The following is a 21705-nucleotide window of genomic DNA, read 5'->3' as shown; positions in this document are numbered from 1 at the left end:
GCATAGTAGGTGCAATTATAAAAATGTTCTTCCTTTTCCTTGATTAGCACAGTGGCACATAGTAGGCACTTGTTTCCTTCCTTTTTCAAGACCTGTGTGTGTGTGTGTGTATGTGTATGTGTGTATAAAAGTGTATGTAAGCTTCCTAGATGCCCTGGAAACATTGAGGATGGCACACTTTTTTTTTTTTGCATTTTTAATACTTGTTGATATGTATTTGAAGATTGATATTTTGATTTTCCTTTGAAAGTCAAATGACCTCAAAGGGCAATGGAAACTTACAATAGTGGGGATAAATAGGATTTTCCCAGGGATGACCTAGGCATAAAAAGTGTCATAAAAGATGTTATTGTGGAAACATATAATCAGAAGAAATGGACCAGGAATACAGTGAGGAGAATTGACAGATGGAAAGTACTCTAGGTTATCTTTGAGGTACTAAAGAAATGAAAGGAAGTTCTCCAGTCAGTTAAGTGAATTTTCCTATGGAGGAATTTTAGGTTTAAAGATTGTGAAGACTCATACAAGATGATAAGATATGGAGGGGTTGTGATCATATTGGTTGAAGGAATAATGAATGACCCCACTAAAAGATGAGTGGAAAAATTCATCTTGCCTTCATTAAGTGCCTGCTTATAAGCTAGGTGCTGGGGCTTGGCATTTGGGATAGAAAGTCAAAAAGGAAAAGAGCTCCTGTTCTGAAGAAACTTACCTTCTATTGAGGATGGGTACAATATGCACCCAAAGTAATTTCAGGTAGAGGAGGGGACAGGTGAGAAAGGAGAAACATTGCTTTGGAGAGGAGTGAGAAAAATCAGAAAAAAGCATTTAGAAGAGGTGGCATTTGAGATAAGCCCTGAAGAGTTCTAGTGTTTCAAAGACAAAAAAATAAGGAAGGCTAGCTTTCAGACAGGCCAAGAGGACAGCCTATGCAAAGTATGTGGTGGCAGGAGATGGATATTTTTTGTCTTGTGGATAGGAGGTATGTTATCAAAGTGAAAATTGGACTCTGGAATTGGAGGAATTCAATCCACGTGAAAATGAAATACTTCTAAAAAACCCCCTAATTTTCCACAAAAACTAACATTTTTGTTTTGTTTTATATTTATTTGCCTTTTTTTTGAATATGTTGTTGACCTTTTGAGTTTCAGTGTTTCTGTTTTAGTGTTACTTAGTATCAGAGAGTTACTGGCATTCATTAATCACAGCGCTGGAACACTTAAGTGGTTAATAAAAAAGGTCATGTCACGGAATACACTGAAGACTTAACACGTTTTGTTTCAAGTGTTTCAGTGTCTCCTGAATGAATTACTTTATTAATTTAGGGTTGCGGGTTTTTCTTCAAAGGGGTAATTAATTTACCGTGAATTCTATTTTTAGTATTAATAAGTATTCTCTTATCTTTTGCAGGTTCTTTCTTTCTGTCTTGTAAGATAAGCAGAAATGTCAGAGGATATAAGGAAAAGGTTTGAATTTCCTAATTCCCTTATCCAGTCACAGGTAATTATCTTGTGGGCAACCTGTAAATTTCACCGTCATGTTAATAAAACTTCTCAGTTTTTGACTTTTAAATAGTTTTGCCCTGCTTATGAACATTTCCTTTTTTTTTTTTAAATAAAAGCCAAAACCAAAGTCATGAGATACTCATTAGAAATATACTGCCTAAGGAAATAATTATCTTAAACAGATTACTTTTAGGGAGCTCTCTTGTTATTATCACAATTCCTTTCTTAGCCTGCTAGAACCTTGATTAATTCACACTTCCAAATAGGCATTTTTTAAAAACATTTTTGTCCTAAATAAATAATAAGAATGGAACTGTTTATTGGTGACTTTCCTTTTCATAAAAGCAACTTCAATAGCATATCTAGGACTGAGTTCAGATTTATCTTAATGTCTATATTCTTTCTTTGTACTCTTATACAAAAAGAATTAATTTTCAGAATGATCCTTTTTGAAACCACATACAGTGTTTTACTGGTCCTAGGTCAGTCCCTGTGATATAACTTTCTTCTCTGTGAGGTCTCTTTTTCCCTTGGCACATCGACATCACCTGTTCTGTCACTGGAGTTCTTTCTCGTTCTCTTCAGATAGGGGTGCACATTATACTTGTTTCTCTACTTTGATGTCTTCATGATAAGCACACAGACCTTTTCAGAGTTTTTAAAGGTTTTATCTAGTTACCATACGTGAAAGAACAGATTTAAAATAATAAAACATGGAAGAACAATAAGAAGTCTTCAAGGCCTGTGGGGGTCTACCTTCTGCTCTTGTGACAATCTAAATAGGACCTAGGTCCTTTTCACTGACCCATTTCTTTGTTCTTGTTTAGGATTTAGTTTTCTTATAAAGGAATCAAAAGTGTAAGGAGAAAAAAACTTAATTTGTCCATTTCTTATCTCAACCTAAGTAAAATTTAGTCCCAAATGCAATTTATGGAACACCATGGTGTTTTGTTTTGTTTTGCTGTTGTTAATTGGCTTTTTATTATTTTGGGAATAGTAAAACTGTAAAACCTTTTATTTCTTTTTAATTTATTTTGTTTTTATTCTTAGGCAGTACCATAATAAGGGCTTTAAAATATTTTATTATTGTTTTAAAAAAATACAATGTTGTCACTTCTTAATGACTGTCTCTCCTCACTGCTTCTACCTCTATGGAACCATTCCTTATCGTGGAGAAGTACAGTAAACAATAAATATACATATTGACTATAACTAACAACGTCCGCTTTATTGTACACTTAGAATCCTTTGCTAAGAGGAAAAGAATCACATTCTTTTCACCTGTCTTCTGAAACCATAATTGGGTCAGAGGGTTTCTCAAAATGAAACAGCTTTCATTATTATTCTATTGTATATCATTATGATTATTGTGTAAATTGTTTTCCTGGTTCTTCTCACTTTCATTGTAACATTCAGACAAGGTTTCCTGGTTTCTGTGAATTCATCCCTTTCATCCCTTCTAATGATACAGTAACATTCCATTACATTCACACATAACAATTTGTTCACCTGTTTCCCAATTGATAGGTTCCCCTGTTGTTTTCAGTTCTTTGCTAAAATACAAAAAAGTGCTGTTCTAAGTATTTCTGTGCGTGGCTTTCTGTTTTTGATCTTTTCTGGAATGTTCCTAGCAGTGGTTATCACTCAATCAAAGGGAATATACAGCTTGGTGACTTGTGCAGTATAGGTACAAGTTGTTTATCAGAATGGTTGGACTATTTCACACCACTACCAAAAGTGCATTAATTTTACCATCCTCTCACATTTCCTCTAGCAGTCGTATTTTTAAAAATTTGCCCAGTTTGCCAATCTGATAGCTTTGCGGTAGAACCTCATAGATGTGTTTAATTTGCATTTGTTATTAAAAATGATTATGAGCATTTTTCTTTGTGGTTGTAGATAGTTTGCCTTTCTTCTCTTGAGAACACCCTGTACCTGTCTTTTGACCTACTATTAGGGAATGGTTCTTGTTCTTGTATATTTTTATCAATCCCTTCCATATCTTAGATACCATCTCTTTATTAGAGATATTTGCAGCATTTTTCCCAATCAGCATTTTCTTTTGTGACATAAGCTGCACTAATTTTGTTATTGCAAAAACAAAACAAACATAATCAAATATTTTTCTAAATCTTATGTGATCATATCTGTCTATTGTTTGGTTAAGAAGTCTCCCAGCCATTGGTTTGCATTCTCTCTCTTTTCTATGATTTTTTTTCCTGATGGGAACTTTTGTATTTAGGTTACAAGTACATTTGAAGCTTATTGTAGTATACAGTATGAGATTTTGTCCTAAAGCTAATTCCTTCCAATCTATTTTTTAATTTCCTCAGCAATTCTTGTTAAATAGGGAGCTCTTTCTTAGTAGTTAGACCTCCTAGATCTGAAATCACTTAAAGGAATTTGGCCTGAGCATCTGCATAGGAAAGTCCTAGTTGACAAAGAATGTCTACTGCCTAGTTTACAACATGTGTATTTGGATGGACAGCCTATAGAGCTTATCATCAATTTGTAAAACTGGGACAGACAGGACAGTTGGAAAACAATTTGAGCTGAGGCTTTGAGCAAGAGAAGAAGAGCTGAATTACCCTTGGAACATTGCAGAACTCCTTCATCAACACCATGCTTATCATGAATGCATAGGCTCAACTTTTTAATAACATTTTATCACTATTGCTGTATGGCAGCAAGATATGGAAGGTGATTGTTTCTGTAGAGTTAAAAATTAATATCCCAGAGGCAATAGAAAGAAGCCTAGTAAATGTGAGCAGGCTGCAACATGTGACCAGTGAAGAATTTTGAAGAATGAGAGTAAAAGTTATCCTCAAGGAATTGTGCGCTAGGAAGAGAAGATGGCAAGGGAAAGGGACAGCAGATACAAAGCCAAAGTACTCTGCTGGAATCTGCAGAGAGAATTAAAGAAAGCTTTTAGCATGTAGGATGAAACCTTTGAAATTCTTGTTTTAGTCCATAAACTAAAAATAAAATTAATAAATGTAGGAAAAAAAGAAAGATATGCACAAGAATTGCAAAGGATGGAGAGTCATGGAAGGGGTGATCTGCATCCTTGGAAGGAACTTTTAAATTCATGAGATCATAGACCCATTCAAAGATTTCAGTTCTTTAATTGTGGTTTTCATTTATCAGTCTTGAGATCTTGCCTGATCTTTGTCCAGTTCAATCTTAGAAGCATTCCCTCTCTCTACCAATGAAAGAAACACCTAGGGACAAACATTGTACTTAGAGCTAGGTCACGTAAAGAAGAAAATGAAAACAGTACCTACCTTCAGCTTTCCATTTTCTAGTAGTCCTTCAGACAGCTTCCAAGGTAACATTTTTTAACGTGCAGATCATAGTCATAACTTGCAGTTGTTCCTTACTATCTGTGGAGTAAAAGAAAGAGGCAGACTTCAGAAATTGGCACTCAAGGCCTTCTGTATTTTGGTTTTCAGCCTTATTTCACTCTCCTCCTCTTCCAGCAGTCTACCGCCCCATCAGTAGCCTCTTTATCCTGGACATGTCCCTATGTGATCTTCTCTTTGGTGAGTTCTTTTTTGAGGTTCCTAGGCCACGCCAGCCTCAGTCCTGGTTTCTTCACTTTCTGTGCTTCTCCACTTTGCTGACATAGTTGAGATGATGCTACCCTTTTGCCTTCTCTTGATACATAAGTCCCTGGTCCAGACCGCTATTTCATGAGGGCTCAGACCATGTTATTTCACTCTCCATTCTATTCTTCACCTCCCTATCCTCTTCTGCCATACCCCTTGCTTTCCAACTCCCTTTGGTCTCTAATTAGAATGTAATATCCTTTAGGATATCCTTTCACTTTTTTCCTAACTCTACTGATAATAATAATAACACGGTACTTTAATAGTTTTAAAGTACTTTACAGGGGATGTGGGAAAGCTGGGACACTAATGTACTGTTGGTGGAGTTGTGAACTACTCTAACCATTCTGGGGAGCAATTTGGAAGTATGCCCAGAGGGCTCTGAAGCTGTGCCTACCCTTTGATCCTTTAATACCACTGCTAGGTCTATAGCCTAAAGATACACCCCGCCCGCCACCCCCACCTCCTCAAAAAGGGAAAAGGACCTGTTTGTACAAAAATATTTATAGTAGTTCTTTTTGTGGTGGCTAAGAATTAGAAATCAAAGGGATGCTCATCAGTTGGGGAATGGCTAAATGAGCTGTGATATATGCTAGTGATGGAATATTATTGTGCTCTAAGAAATGACAAGGAGGATGGTTTCACAAAAACTGAGAAAGACTTGTATGAACTGATAGAAAGTGAAGTGAACAGAATTAGGAAAATGTTCACTGTAACAGCAAAATTGTTTGATGAAGAATTTCAAATGACTTAGCTTTTCTCAGCATTACTGTAATCCAAGTTAATCCCAAAGGACTAATGACGAAACATACTGTCTGCTTCCTGAGAAAGAACTGATACTGATTGAACACAGACTGAAGCATGCTATTTTTTACTTTTCATTTTTTCTTTTATTCAAGTCTTCTTATGCAAAATGATGAACATGGAAATGTTTTACATAATTGCACATGTATAACCTACATCTGATTGCGTACTGTCTCAAGGAGGAAGGAATGGGAAGGAGGCAGGGAGAGAGAGAATTTGGAATTCAGAACTTTAAATAAACATGTTAAAAATTGAAAAAAAGTAGCATAGAGTTCAAGAAAGTACTTTCCATAGATTGCATGATTCAAGCCCCTCAGCCGTCCCATGAGATGGGTACTATGGGCACTACTAAATGGGTAATAGTATACCCATTTTAAAGGTGAAGAAACTGGAGTTCAGAAAGGTGAAATAACATGTTTATATACACATAAAACTTGTCCTGAGTGTGTCAGATGCCATTTGAAACCTGATTCTATGTCCAGTACCCCACTATACCTCTTGGCATTATCTTGGAAAAAAACCTCTTTATTAATTAGATTTATTAATTTGTTTTCTAGGCTGTAGGTCACCTTATTGCTGCAGTACTGAAGGAAAATAGCGTATCTGAAAAGATCAGCCAATCTACAAACCAGGTCTGTGTTGAACATTGTTTTATTTTTCAGTTCTTTTACTGGTCTCTCCAGTTCTGCTGTGTCCCTTGCTGTTAAGGACATGGTAAATGTGACTAAGTAAAGAATGGTACATTGCTTACGGTTCTCCAGCTTTTGTTCTGGGAAGGCAGGGTTTGTGTGTTTGTGAGTCCTCAAAAATTGATAGGACAATGCTGATGGAAATTTCATTTGGAGGTGGGCCTCAGGAAATACAATCCAATAAGCACTTATTAAGTGCTTGCTGTATGCAGGACACTATGCTAGGTGCAGGGAATACGCGGACAAAACAAAACAAATTGTGTCCTCACAGAGCTTCTATTTGGCTTGGAGGGAGAAGGTGTTGATGGTGATGAATAGAACATGTAAATAGGTAAGTATATACAGAATTATTTAAAGTGGGATGGGTGGTCAGGCAAGACTTCCCATAAGAGGTTGTTCATGAATTGAGCATCCAAGGAAGAAGCTAGGGATTTTAAGGGATGGAGATAGAAGTGACTAAGGTGAGGAAAAAGAAATGTTACATTCCAGGGATGGGGGGACAGCCTCTGGAAAAGATATATAGAGATAGGGAATGGAATAGGGAGTTTGAGGAACAGTTAATAGGTCATTTCACTTGGAATATAGATGCTTAAAGGGTAGTAATGGGCAGTAATTTCCATTCTCCTGCTGGCATCTAGAAAGAAGTGGACAAGTAACAGTATTTTACAGCATATAAGGTACTAATCTGGGGAAGCAGAAAATTACCGGTAGTGTTATCCCTAATTTACAGGAAGCTGGGTCTCAGAAATATTGAATGACTTGCCTATAATCATAAAATTGGTAAATGGTGAACTAGAACTCAAAGCAGGGATCCTTTTCCATGCTGTGATAGCACTCTGCTCCTCAAGAGCTGAGTATAAACCTGACTCGCATTGTCTGTGACTAGTCAGACTAGTTAGGTCATTGAGATTATGATACCGACCTTCTGGATTTGATCCCAGTGAAGGCAAGCAGGTTGTTTTGTGGGCTGAGGTTACATATATAACCCAGCCTGTCTTTGTGAATTTTGTGTCATTATTTTCAAGGGATTTCATTCCACAAATATTTCTTGGATACCTACCATATGTAGTACGCTATAGTGTAGCTGGGCTTGTGCTGGTTAATGTTTAAAAATGGACTTTTTTGGAGGGTAGAGGATGGGGAAGTATGTCTGACAGACTCCTAAAGTATAAGTTGAATTTTTAACATTTTCTCCATCACTTCTTTGAGACTAGACCATCAACACAACCATAAATGAAACCTTGATTTCTAGTGTTTGCCAACTTCAGTTTTACATTGAAAATTTAACAAGAGGTTCTTGAAAGGCATTATGAGCTGCCTCCAGCATACCTCTGAACACTGCCTTCTCAGTGTTTTCCACAGATCTGGAGGGTACCCAAAACCTCTGGGGTGGGATATCTCAAGGTCAGAATTATTTTCATAATAATACTAAGGTATTATTTGCCTATTTAAATATTCCCTCCTTTTCCAGATATCTAGCTGTGTGAGGCTGGTTTTATTCGTATACTGCAACCCGAACAACATATTGCAATAGGTTGAATTCAGAAGCAGATGTTAGCATTCATCTGCCCTCTTTTAAGCCAAACATGAAACAAATTGCAGAAATATGCAAAGCTTTGTTTCTCTTATCATTAATTCTTTTATTTTGGAAAATATATAGATTTATATATATATTTTAAAATGTCATGTTAAAAATATTAACATAAGTTTATTATATTTAAATGAATTGATAAATACATATTTTGAAATTTTATCAAATTTAATTTCTTACGTGGTAAATATTGATAGACGTAACTTAAATAAATAAAAGTTCTTTGCGGGAGTTGTCAGAGTGTGAAGTGGTTCTGAGACCAAAAAACTTTGACTGCCACTGACATAGGTAGTAAATAGAGAGAGAGAGCGCTAGTGGCTAAACCAGAAAGATCTGAGTGCAAATGTGGGTGCCCCTGAAACATTTTGGTTTTGTGACTCTGGGTAGGTCACTTCTCAATACTTCAGGTAAATCATTAAGACTATCTAGGTTTCTGAGAAGGTACCAACTTGCATTAGTAGAAAGTTTGCTTATTTAGGAGATCACTGTCACAAGTTTAGTCCGTATCCCTATTCTTATCTCCTTTTCATATGAATCTATTGTGCTTGGGATTCTAGGAGATCTGTTTTTTTTTAAAATTTTATTTATTTTTAGTGTTCTACAATCACTACCATATAACTTATATTTTTTTTCCCTTCCCTCTCTCCCCGAGATGGCATACAATTTTATGTAGGTTCTACACATACATTCCTATTAAGTACATTTTCACTATAGTCATGCTGTATAGAAGAATTATAATGACAGGGAGAAATCATATAATAAACCAAAACGTAATACACACACACAAAAAAATGATCTGCTGTATTCTGTGATTGAATTGCATAGTTCTTTCTCTGAATGTTGAAGGCATTTTGCCTTAAGATCATTGGGAGTTTTTTTAAGTCCTTGTATTGCTACAAAGTTCCAAGTGGTCATTGCTGTGCACCAGGTTCTCCTGGCTCTGCTCCTTTCACTCAGCATCAGATTATATAAGTCTTTCGAGGCCTTTCTGAAGTCTTCCTGTTCATCATTTCTTATAGCACAATAATATTCCATTACATACATATACCATAATTTATTCAGCCATTCCCCAATTGATGGGCATCGCCTTGATTTCCAGTTTTTGGCCACCACAAAGAGTGCTACTATAAATATTTTTGTACATGTGGGACCCTTTCCCATTTCTGTGATATCTTGGGGATACAGTCCTAGAAGCAATATTGCTGGGTCAAAGGGTATGCATATTTTGGTAGCCCTTAGGGCATAATTCCAAATTGCTCTCCAGAATGGTTGGATCAGCTCACAGCTCCACCAACAATGTATTAGTGTTTCAACTCTCCCACATCCTCTCCAACATTTATCATCTTCCTGTTCTGCCATGTTTGCCAGTCTGATAGGTGTGATGTGGTACCTCAGAGTTGTTTTGATTTGCATCTCTCTAATCAAAAGTGATTTAGAGCATTTTTTCATATGACTATAGATATCTTTAATTTCTTCCTCTGAAAATTGCCTGTTCATATCCTTATTCTAGGAGATCTGAAAAAGAATAGGACTCAGTCTCTATTCTCATGGTATTTGTAATTTACAAGGGAAGATAAAATAATGTTCCCAGAAAACTCTCCTACATTGTATAATTTATCAGTGCCATGGGAAATGTACAAAGTATCCTGAGTATGGGAGAAAGGAAATCACTTGTAGGTCTGTTCGGCTTCATTTGACTTGGACCTTAATGGGCAGAGTATGTGAGAAAACTGGAATGGGATCATGGGAAGGGATGGAGGGGATGACATTCTACATAGTAGGAATAGGACCAGTGAAAGAAAGGCGGGACACCAAAGGGTGTACCGCGCATTCATAAGGAGACAACAGTTAGATAATATTGGCAGGTTTATTGTGGTCAGACTTGAGGCTGGTGAGAAACTCTTGATTGATGAGTATGAAGCTGCTAAATCTTGAAGAAATGTTTTGCTCTTGATTGATCAGTATTATTCCCTTTGGGTAGTCGTGGGCAGTGAACATTAACCTCCTTCTGCGTGTCAGACGCTGCACTAAGTTACTGCGCTGGAGATACAAAAACAGTCCCTACCCTCAAAGAGGTTATATTCTAAAAAGTGACAGGCAAGATGGCACAGTGCATGCACATGAATTACATGTGGATGGAAACTGCCTATAGGCTGTTCATTGGACATCACTTGGAAATGTTCTTTGGATTCTAGACTCCTGCTTTGAATCTCTTATGGGAGAAGTGTTGCAGTGACAATGTCGTGATTCAAACTGCCTGCTGCGAGGGTCTGGTGGCACTGGTTGTACAGAATCATGCTGAATTCACCTATGTCCTTAATGGGATACTCAACCTCATTCCTTCAACCAGGTATTCTTTCTCTGTAGTTGATTCCTTAAGTGCCATATTGTAATTATTCAAGAATATTTATATTTGTGAAATATGTGGTACTAAAATGAAATACAAATACTCATACTAGAGCTTTAAGTGTCCAAAGGACTTTACAAATACACCAACTTTGGGAGATAGGTGCTATTACGATCCTCATTTAAGAGTTGAAGAGACTGAGACTCAATGACTTGCCAGGGTCACAGAGCTATTAATGCACTGAGACTGAATTTGAACACCTGTCTTCTTGTTTCTAGTACTGGTTCTTTAGTAGTCTGAGAGTAATGGAATCTCAGGACTTAAAGGTAATATCAAGGTAATATCGGCTCCATGCCCTTTTGTTAATCAGAAACTAAGTTCTGATGCCTCCCAGAGAAGTCCTCCAGGACAGAAGGTTCCTGATCAATTACTGGTCAAGGTGTAAGGCCCTGTGCTAAGCATAGGATCTATAAAGAAAAAAAAACCAAACCATGAAATGACATTTATCCTATAGAAGCTCATGTTCCAAGGACAGGAGACAACATACACGGATCACAGATCCAGAATGTATGCCAAGTGAGTGAAATATGATTTGGGGAGGGAGTATTCCAGTAGCTGAGGGGACCAGGAAAGCATTATAATAAAGGTTATATTTGAATGGAGTCTTAAAAGAAAGCAATGTTCCTGAGAGATGGAGGTGAGGAGGGAGTGCATTCCAAGCATTTGGGACAGTCACTGAGAGATGGAGAGTTATTTTGGATGATTCCAACATAGAGCTCTAGGAGGCAGTTAAGTGAAACAAGACTGAAGACCTAGGAAGGGTCTAGGACTAGGTTGTTAACTTTAAATGTCAAACTGAGGAGTATAAACTTTCATCATTTGATCCTGGATTTGGTTCTCGAGGCAATATGGAATGAGAGAGGTGCACAGGACTTGTTTTAGGAAAACTTTACTGCCAAGTTGAGGATAGATTGTAGTGGAGAGGGGATTGAGCTAGGAAGATCAGAAAGAAGGCTGTTTCAGAACATGGAGTGACTTGCTTAGGGTCACCCAGTTAGTAAGTATTTGAGACCACATTTGAGCACAGGTTTTCCTGGCTTCAGGTCCAGCGTTCTGTCCATTGCTACCTGGCTACCCCCAAGGAATGCAGCTTTCCTACATGTGTGCTCTTGCACTGATCTAAAAAGGGCATCAGATTGAAAAATGAGTAAGAAATCCAGAGAGAAACATTAGCAAACACCTGAAACATCTGAAGCCAGTTTAGGATTATGCAAAAAAGAAGCTACAGCCCTGGAAGAAAGAGGGACTGGTAAGAAACGGAGTGTGAATCTGGATGAAATGGTGAGATTGAATTAATACCATGACCTTAGGGAAGATAGGAGCTTTATAGGGAGTGAAAGACCATGATAGTACCTAGACCAAGGATATCCAACTAAGTGGTTCTAACTGGGGACACTGAAGTTTGCAAATACTCTTTTAAAAATAGTATTCTATTTTTTTCAGTTACATTTAAAAACAAATTTTAGCATTCATTTAAAAAATGTTTTGAGTTCCAAATTTTCTCCCTCCCTTCTTTGCCTCCCCTTTCCCTAAAGCAGTAGATAATTTGATATAGATTATATACATACATTCATGTAAAACATATTTCCACATTAGTTATGCTGTGAAAGATGAAATAGAACAAAAGGAAAAGCCATGGAAGAAAATAAAGTGGAAATAGTATGCTTTGATCTGCACTGAGACTCCATCCATCTGGATGTGAATAGCGTTTTTTCTCATGAGTCCTTTGGAATTGTTAGGATTGTTATATTGCTGAGAATAGCTAAGTCATCCATAGTTTATCCTTGTACTGTGTTGCCGTTCTGCTTGCTTCACTTCACATCAGTTTATGTAGGTCTTTCTAGGTTTTTCTGAAATCCACCATTTACAGACACTCTTAAAAAAAGATATGCCAGGGGAGGTAAAAGCTGCAGCATCCTAGGAAATTGAAATAAGGTCCGAGTAAAGCTTGACCACTATCATGCAAGAGTCTGGTATGAGGTGGAGCCTTACCCTGGCACACAGTCACAAATCAGGAACTGAGCCTGGAGATAGGAGTAGACAGAAGGAGACAAAAGATGCCACAAAAGGAAAATCCAGCAGAAAAGAGTAACTGTAAGTTAAATCTTCAGGGAGAGTGGAGGATTGATCTTTACCACAAGGAATATGAGTCCTTGAAAAAAATGAAGGAATAAAAAAGTGAAATATGAATTTTGTAAGTGGAAAAACCCAGTCTTCCTGAAAATTAGAATGGAGCAAAGAGAACTGAATGATCTCATGAGATAGCAAGAAATATTAAAACATAATCAAAAGATTTTTAAAAATGGAAGTAAATGCAATCACTGTAAAAAGCAGTTGATTTGGAAAACAGATTAAAGAAAGATTAAACATTGAATTCCTTGAAAATACTGACCAGAAGCAAAGCTGGATACTAACAATTGTCAGAAATCATAAATGAAAACTTCCTAGATTTACTAGAAACAGAGGTCAATGTGATGGTGGAACCAACTGTTCACATCCTGAAATGAACTTCAAAATAAAAACACTCAGGAATGTTGTAGCCCAAATCCAGAACTTAAAGATCACAGAAAAAGTACTGCAAATATCCATTAAGGCAGTGTTGAAGTACCAAGGATCCATAATTGGAATCGTGGAACACTACAGAAGTCATAAGAAATGAGTAAATCTTGGATACAATAATGAAAAAGCATTACTAAGGAGTTAGAACCAAGAATAACTTATCTTGCAAGGCTGATTATGGGGGGGGGGGGGAATATATCTTTAATGGAATAAAAGACTTTTAGGTATTATTGATGGAAGCAAAAATAAAAACAATAGACTTTAATAGAAACTTTGCAGTTCAAATACAGGAGTCAAGAGTAACCTAAAAAAGTGAATTCATTTGGACAATGGAATTCTAAAAGCAGTGATGGAATGCTTATAATCTAATAGGGGGAGAAAAGAGAAGTGGCCCTATAGATTTCTAATACCTTTAAGGAGCTGAAGGTTTTAAAATCAGACAGAGGACCAGGAGGGTAGTTTTGTTCTCTGTTGATGGTTTTAAGGGAGGAAAGATAAAGAAGGGAAAAGAAATACACTACCCAAAGTGATTAAAGATAGAGGAAGTGACCCATGTGTACCAGAGTATTTACAGCAGTGTTTTTTGTAGTTGCAAAGAAAAAGAAAGAAAAAGGGGAAACTGAGGGGGCCATGTTGTTTTCAGTTAGAAAAAAGCTGACCAAACCATGATACGTTAGTGCAACAACATTAATGACAACAAGTAGCATTTGTGTGTGTGTCTTTATACGTTCCTGTGTGATAGATTGTACATTATACAGTGTACTAACCCTAACAATAGTAGGATTTGTATGTGCATAGTGCTTTGATTTTCACCACAGCTTTGGAAGGTAGGGGTTACTAATCCCCCTTTTATGGATGAGAGAACTGATGCAGACAAGAGGCTAAGTTACTTATCTAGGGTAACGTAGGTACCAAGTGTCTGAAGCTAGATTTGAACTCAGGTTTTCTTGTATCCAAGTCCAGTGCTCTATCCACTGGGCCACACTGTGTGTAGGAAATGATGATAGGGACAGTTTCAGAGAAACCTGGGAAGACTTATATGCTTTAAATACAGGGTGAAGGGAGCAGAAGAGGAGGACAATACAATGATAGTAATATTATAAAGAAAAACAAGTTGGAAAAATTAAAAAACCTGTGATCAGCTCAATGTTTATCCAGGATTTAGAGGAGTGACTTATAAAGTATGTTACCCATCTCTTTCCAAAGACACAATGAACTCAAGATGAAGAATGAGATATATTTGTGGACATGGCCATTGTGGGATTGTGTTTTGCTAAACTGTGCCTGTTTGTTAAATTTGGGTAGGGGGGAAATGGTGCAGAGGAAAGAAAATAAATGCTTGTTAGTTGGAAAAAAATTTTTTTTTTAATGAGAAGGTATATAGTATGGAATAAATGAAGAAGAGGGTATGTCTCATAATTGGTGAGAACATAAAAATGGGGAAGAAGGAGGGAGTAGCGTCACATGAATGTGTTATCCATTCAACAAGAATTTTAAGTGCCTATGCTATGTTAAGTGCTCAATTTAAAAAGAAAGGCAAAAATACATTTTCTGTCTTAAAAATAACTATAAGTAAAAATAATGGGGGAAACAGCACACTAACAACTATGTATATACGAGATATAAGCTGAGTAGATGGAAAGTAGTCTTAGCAGTTGGGGAGGCTTGAAAAGGTCTTGTGCAAAAGGTGAAATTTGATCTGATTCTTGAAGGAAACTAGGAAAGCCAGTAAGTAGAGGTGAGCAAGGAGATCATACTAGGCAAATGGAATAACCATTGATCAAGTATGGAGTTGGGAGACACAGTGTCGCATGTAAGGAACTGCAAGAAGATACCAGGTAATGTAGGGGGGGAACACATACAGATAACTCACATGTACATGTACATGTACACATGCATACACATAAAGGGTTTGGTGGTGTAATATTTTCAAGGGAGTGTAGGTAGATAAGTTGGGAGTATAGAATGGGGAATGAATTATAAATGGAGATTATAAGGGGGGAAAAATGTAAGAACTAGTGATTGGTTTGTGAGCAAGGGAAAGAAAGGAGGGGCACAATGCCTGGCATATGGGAGGCACTTAATAAATGCTTGTTCCCAATTAACAGCTCACTAGTCTGCAGCATTTGTTCCTTTCCTCAAGGCACAGAAGAGAATAGAACAGAAATATGTTTAGAGGTTAAACAGGCAAAATAGGTCACTTCATAGGCTGAATATGTGAAAAAAACATGTGAAAAAGCTAAAAATAAACATACATTGTGAAATTCCTGCCTTCATAGTTACTTTTTCTATTTTTTTTGCATGTAGAAATACTCAGATTTTTGGTGTCTGTCAAACACAAAATAAAAGAAAATTATACATTTAAAGAAAAATTCAAGTTTAAGAAACAACTTATCTAAAAGTGTTGCTCTAAGAGTTTTGTCACTATATGCATCTAAAGCAGGAATGGCTTTTTTTTCCCATTCCCATAGATTATTTAAGTTTTTTTTTCACTTTGTGTTTTCTGTCTCATCTTTTCAGCTTAGAGCTGCACCCCTCACCCCTCCAAAAAGCTCTGTAGAGTCAGTGTTGCTTCAGAATAGCAAGGTAAAATTTGTGGTTGCAGTCTTCAAGCATTGCAGCAGGAGAGAGGGAATGGAATAGAAGTGGAAGAGGGAAGGTCTTCCAGTTGCTGTGAAGTGCTGGTACCAAATAGCATCTTGGAGATTGACAGTTCTGGTCCCTGTAGCTCCCTTGGAACTTTACTGACCCACTTCCTCTACCTTACCACCCCATGGATTTCTAATCCACTGTTTGAAGAGTCCTGGTCTCCAGTCAGCCGCATTGTGTAGTCTGAGTCTGAAAAAAAGGACTGACATTTGCAAAGCTGTCACTGTCTGAACTTCAGGGAGTGGCTGGGAATTTATACACTTTGCTTCTGAGACCATTCTCTTCAAAGGAACAGTCTGTTATCTAGTGGTGCCCTTTCTTTCTCCATCCGGGTTCAATTCTGAATCAGCTTCTAACCACTTCAAGTTATTTTTAAGTAGCTTCTGGAAACAAAGGATTTGATTTCAGAAATTTTGGGGGAGAGGGGAGCAGGGGGAAGTAAGTATAAAATCATTAAAAAGGATTTGAAAAAAGTATTCATAAGGGAGGATGGGGATAGGAACACCTTAAGAAACAAATTATGAAAATTGTCATCACCAGTTATATGCCAGATCTTTCATAATTTAATCAAAACTGAAACCAAGGTGGAAGCTGCAATTTTGTGCGCCTTTTATAACATTTTAAAGTATTGTCACCATTTGTTCCCCACACACATGCTGGCCATTCTGTGGCACATTCTGTGCTTTGCCTTTTTCTTAATGTTAAAGATTCCCAAAGTGAGAAGTCTCCTATTTTTCTTCTATCGGATTTTTGCCCTTAACTGCACTTGGATCCAGAAACCTCCTGCAGCCTTTGTTGCTTAGTAACAGGATTGTGAATAAAAACCTTACTCTGTTGTGGAACAAGGTTTTCAGTTTTTGATATTGAGGTGTCATGACAGCCTGTAATTTTGATTGAACTGCCTTCTTTCCTCCCTTTTGCCCCCTTTCTTTTTAAAAGGTGCTTGGTAGGAGGGTTGTGTGCCAGATAAAATGGGTAGGCACTTTTTGTGTTTGCTTTTTGAGATCCCCAACAGGCTGCTCTGCAGGATTTGTATGCGATTTTGTGCAATCTGCATTTGGGAAAATCAAAGCATCTCCTCTGAGATTCCTCAAGTCTCTGAGGGATGGACTTTGCAGAATTGTGCCCAGGGCATTAAAAATCCCTTTTGTGGGATCCTAGCTAAAGTGATTGGGTTCAGTGTGGCCAAAATCTTTGTCTGATAATAAGATCCTCAGTTGAGAGCTGGAAGGGACTTTAGTCCAACACCACTTTATAAATAAGGAAATGGAGACTCATAGGAGTGAAATGGCTTTGCCACGGTCACTCAGATAGTAAGTAACAGAGCTGATGTGACTACAGATTCATCTGTCTTGACATGGCACCATGCTGGAGAATTGCAGTTTTCATATCAAAATACCAGCACAGATCTGGGTTATGGGTATGATCAAGGGCATCAAGAATAATGAAAGAAGTGGACCACATACTCTACCCTATTCTATATTGCATTGCCATGCTCTCATCGCTTCCACCTTTCTACAATGTGTCCCTTATGTAAGCTTATAGATAAAGGACAGCAGGAAACTGAAAAGTTAGCATTTCCTTTAAACAGTTAAATAATTTGTTATTTAAAAACATTACTTGAGAAGGGATTTTCCCATAGGTTTCACCAGACTTCCCAAGGGTTCCATGACCAAAAATAATTAAAATTCCCCTGGTCTAAATGCTCTAAGATTTCACCCAACTTCATCATTTCCTGAGTTTCTTTTTGGGTGAATTTTGGCTAACCTTAACTTCAGGAAGCAAGACCTTTGACATAGCGAAAGAAACAAGCTAAAAATGGAAGAGACTTCAGCGGCTATGCAAGTCATACCCTTTAATTTACTAATGAGAGAAGCTTAAGGGAATTGTGCCCAGGCACAAAAGTTGGAAATCTGTTGGAAAGGCAAGATGTGAATCTGGGTATTGTCATTCCCAAGTTATCCTTTGCCATCTTAGAGGATGAACTTTTTACACTTTATTCCTCCCTATGTGTCCCATGATCCTTTGACACTGTCCTCCTAGCTGTTCCTTATGAAGGGTACTCCATCTCTAGACTCCATACCTCTTTGCTGGTTCTCTCTCATACCAGGAATGCTTTCCCTGCTTCATTTCTGCCTCGTGACTTCCTTCAAGTGTCATCTTCTTCAAGAAGCTTTTTCTAGTCCTCCTCACTAGTACTTTCCCTCTGAGGTTACTTCCATTTACACTGTCATACATAGTTATTTGCGTATTGTCTTCCCTATTAAAATGTGTGCTCTTTGAAAGCAGAGATGGCTTTTTACTTTTCTGTAATCCCCAGTACTTACCTAACAAAAATGTAGATGCTTGTGACTGACCAAACAGTTTTGCCTAATGGTTTACTCCATTTACTTTCAACTGGGTATAGGCATCTAATAAAGCTGCATAGAGGTGTTTTTGGCCTGCATGGCTGTGTACCAGTTTTGCTTAACACCTTCTTAGTAATTTTGCAACCAAATGGTCTTTGATTTTGAACCAAGCTGTTTTTAACTTACCTGGTATGTGAAATTCCATCCCATTCCCATACCTCATACACTTTAACATTTTCTTAGTCCTTACAGGAATATACCAATATATTTTAATTTATAACATTTTAATAATTATATATAATATACAATTTATGAATTTATATATTATATTACATATAAGTATATAGCATAAGTTATAAAATTATTACAAATTATAAAATTTATGAAATATAAAAATTATAAAATATAAATAAATTTTTTTTAATTTTTAATTTTTAAAAATTTTATTTTTAATTTATGGAAAAAGACAAGCATTTTCATAGCATAAGTTTAAAATGATGATGATTCTTAATGAGATCCTTTGATTTTGAGTGCCTGTAGTTTACTGTAGAATATTTTAAAAAGTCATGGCAAGTAGAGCTTCCCCTTGATAGGACAGCTCAGCCTCATGATGAAAACATGGCTTTGGAAAAAGTTTCTTGGGTTTGAAGGCTGAGGCTTGTATTTTATTCATCCTTCCTGATTATTTTTTCATGTCAGAGTTTGGTTTCTGGGATTCTAACCTTCAAAAGCTTGATAGAAGGAGAAATATACTTCTTGATAATACTTCTTGAAATCTCTTGGTGCTTGATGGATTTTCATGCATAACAAATAAAAGAGGAGGGGAACAGAGAAAAGTACCTCTTCCAAACGGGTAGCCTTACTGCTGTGGGCATAAGTCAGTAGATAGGTTAATTCTCCCAAGCTTTTCATTTCTTGGAAGTTAGTTTTCAGTTGTGGAGATTTGTTTGTATTTTACCTTGTCATCCTGCAGTTAAATCTCTGTTTACTGAGTGTTTACCTTTTTTGCCTCTTCAGTTCAGGAAATTGAAATTGATTTTAATATTATATGTTGGATTAAGCTAAAAAAATCTAGAGAGTTGTTTTATTTTTTGATAAATGCATCAAGTTATGCACTTGTAACCTTGTTTTCCTTCCTATCTATCACCGGTCCAAAAGAGGGGGAAAACTATATTTAGGAATATAAGATCATAAATTTAGCTAACATTCAAAGGGATTTTGAAGGTCATCTACTGCATCTCCTTATTTTACAGAAGAGGAAACTGAAGCCTAGAGAAGCTGAATGACTTTCCCGAGGTCATGTAGGTAGAATGTGACAGTTTGGATACAAGCCTAGGTCCTCTGGGTCAAAATCCAGTATGCCATGCTCCCTGTACTCCCAGCCCCCATCCCCTGAAAGATAACAGACCCTGGCTGCTCTGTGGTAGTTGATGTTGGTACCATACTAATCAGTTGACTGGGCATTTATTAAATGTTTCCTATTGCTAAGCTCTATCCTTGACACTTTGGATAGGATTACAGACCTGGAAGGAAACTCAGGCACCATCTTGCCTTATGCCTTCATTTTATAAAGGAGAAAATTTAGGCTTGGGCAGGTTAAATAATTTGTAGTGGGATCTGAACCTAGGTCTTTGTATTCTGGAACCAGCAAACTTTCTCCCGTACCTCAAGGTGATTACACTTTTATTTCCAGTAAATAAACAATAAAAGTGTAGAAAGCAGAAACGCTTATTTTATTCCATAAATTAAAAAGGAAAAAAAATGAACCATGTGAGGAAATGTCTGGGTGGCCTAGCAAATAGAGCACTGGGTTTGGAACCTCAGAGACCTCAGATGTCTAGTGGTTGGGTGACCAAGGGTAAGTTGTTCAACCTCTCAGTTTCAATTTCACCATTTGTAAAATGACTATAATACTAACGCCTCCCTAACAGAGTAGTTGTGAGGATCAGTAATATTTATGTATTGCTCACTTCACTATCAACCAGAATAGCCCCTCAGTATCAATTTGTTTAGTACCTACTCATGAGAATTTTATTTCAGGATCTGTGCTTTTGTTAAAGGTTGTAATCACTCCGTAGATTAGAAAATTGACTTTAGGGGATTAGAAGAAAGGAAAATGAAGCATTATTAGCAGTCTCATGATTAGGTGGTGTTGCCTGATTTCTTTGGGGCCCACACCCTGCCAAGGGCTTTGATCAGGTATCTTTTTGAACAGTCTGATACTTCCAAATGTCAATTAAAAAATTCCCCTCTCTCTGGCCTGCCTAATGATCAAACTAAGAATTTAGCCAGACTGGTCCTGAAGTGGCAAGTGTTTAAACCATCATCATTTCCTTCGCGGAAGCACAGTCTGTGTCCATTTGTATGACTTTTAGGCTTGACAGTTTACCTTCATACCATGGCAATATATTGGGCTAGGACTTTAGTGGATGGTTATAATAAGTAATAGTAACAATGATAGAGATTTCCATTATATTGCTTATGTTATAAGCCAATCTTTTATTATTGATTCCTTAGTATAGGCAAGCTAGTATTCAAGGAATTGTCATCATAAGGCTAGAACTGAATTTTTGAAATCAGCTCATCAACCTTGAAGGACAGTGATGATTGGATGGCTCGATTTCGTTGAAGTATATGGATTATAGTTAAAGTGTTTTCTCTCCTCCAGGGAATGCTACTTCTTAGCCTGCTGGTCTTAGCCTACTGAAGGTCATACCTTGAGGAAGGTTTTCCCTCCTATTTATCAATTTAGATAATGCCCTGTCACGTCCTTGAAGATACTTAAGTTCCCAGTTCCCTCAACTTCCTAGCTTTCTAGTCTGTAGGATAAAGCAGTGTTTCTGAATTGGATTCTCTGTGGTATGCATAGGTATTCTGGGATAAATTTTCCATGATAGTGCTATTCCCCTGCAGAATATTAAATATGAAATTATATATATCACTCAAAATACTTGTGGAGCAGTAGCTTTTCAAGACATGAATACAATTTAATTTCCTTTGCTGCCACATTTCTGCATCTTCCCCTTTGTTATCCCCTGGTTACGTGGACCTGCATTTATGGGTTTTGTCAGTACATAGGGTTTAAGCTTAACTGCGCTAAGACATCAAGTACTGTGCCATTTCATATGGCAAGGACTCAGTAAATGTAAGTTGAATTGCTTTGAACTTGAATAGCCCCTCTGATGCCGTCCTGTACTTACGCCCATCATTTACCAGGTGTTCATGTTGTTTTACAGAAATACACATGGCTTGGTAAAAGCTGTTGTGAAGTTAATACAAATGCAAGTGCTTAAAGAAGGAAAGGATGGAGAGAAGGCTGTTAAGGATTTGTATGGTATCAGGTAAGTTTTTTTCCTCCTTTTTTTAAAATTTCTTTATAACTTCTGAAATGTTGTTCATTGAGTCAGGTAGTTAGTCATTTTGTATGTGAGGAAACCTGAGGCCTCAGGAGGTTGAGTGATTTGCTCACCATCACACAGGTAGTAAGCATCAGGTGGGACTGGAACGAAGGTTCTCTGACTCTCAAGCCAGTTTTGTTTTCTTCT

General features: G+C 37.2%; 1 protein-coding gene across 7 annotated transcripts in view; it reads left to right on the top strand.

Moving 5' to 3' along the window:
- The window catches only part of FOCAD (focadhesin), a 341519-nt gene that overhangs the window by 11707 nt on the left and 308107 nt on the right, over positions 1-21705 (top strand). For 4 of the 7 annotated variants that reach the window (XR_011964355.1, XR_011964354.1, XM_072596662.1 and 1 more), the window contains exons 2-5: positions 1411-1500; positions 6475-6549; positions 10393-10547; positions 21397-21501. Coding sequence is in view for 4 of the 7 variants with exons in the window: in XM_072596662.1 (XP_072452763.1) it covers positions 1444-1500; positions 6475-6549; positions 10393-10547; positions 21397-21501 (392 nt within the window). In the remaining 3 variants the exon portion in view is untranslated. Of the gene's footprint in view, positions 1-1410; positions 1501-6474; positions 6550-10392; positions 10548-21396; positions 21502-21705 lie in introns of those variants that run through there. The other 3 variants (XM_072596667.1, XM_072596663.1, XM_072596664.1) reach the window with 2 other exon arrangements.

The sequence above is a fragment of the Notamacropus eugenii genome, chromosome 3 (assembly GCF_028372415.1).
Source record: "Notamacropus eugenii isolate mMacEug1 chromosome 3, mMacEug1.pri_v2, whole genome shotgun sequence".
NCBI lineage: Eukaryota > Metazoa > Chordata > Mammalia > Diprotodontia > Macropodidae > Notamacropus > Notamacropus eugenii.
Note: the sequence above shows the minus strand (reverse complement) of the source record. Positions and strands in the feature narration are given on the sequence as shown.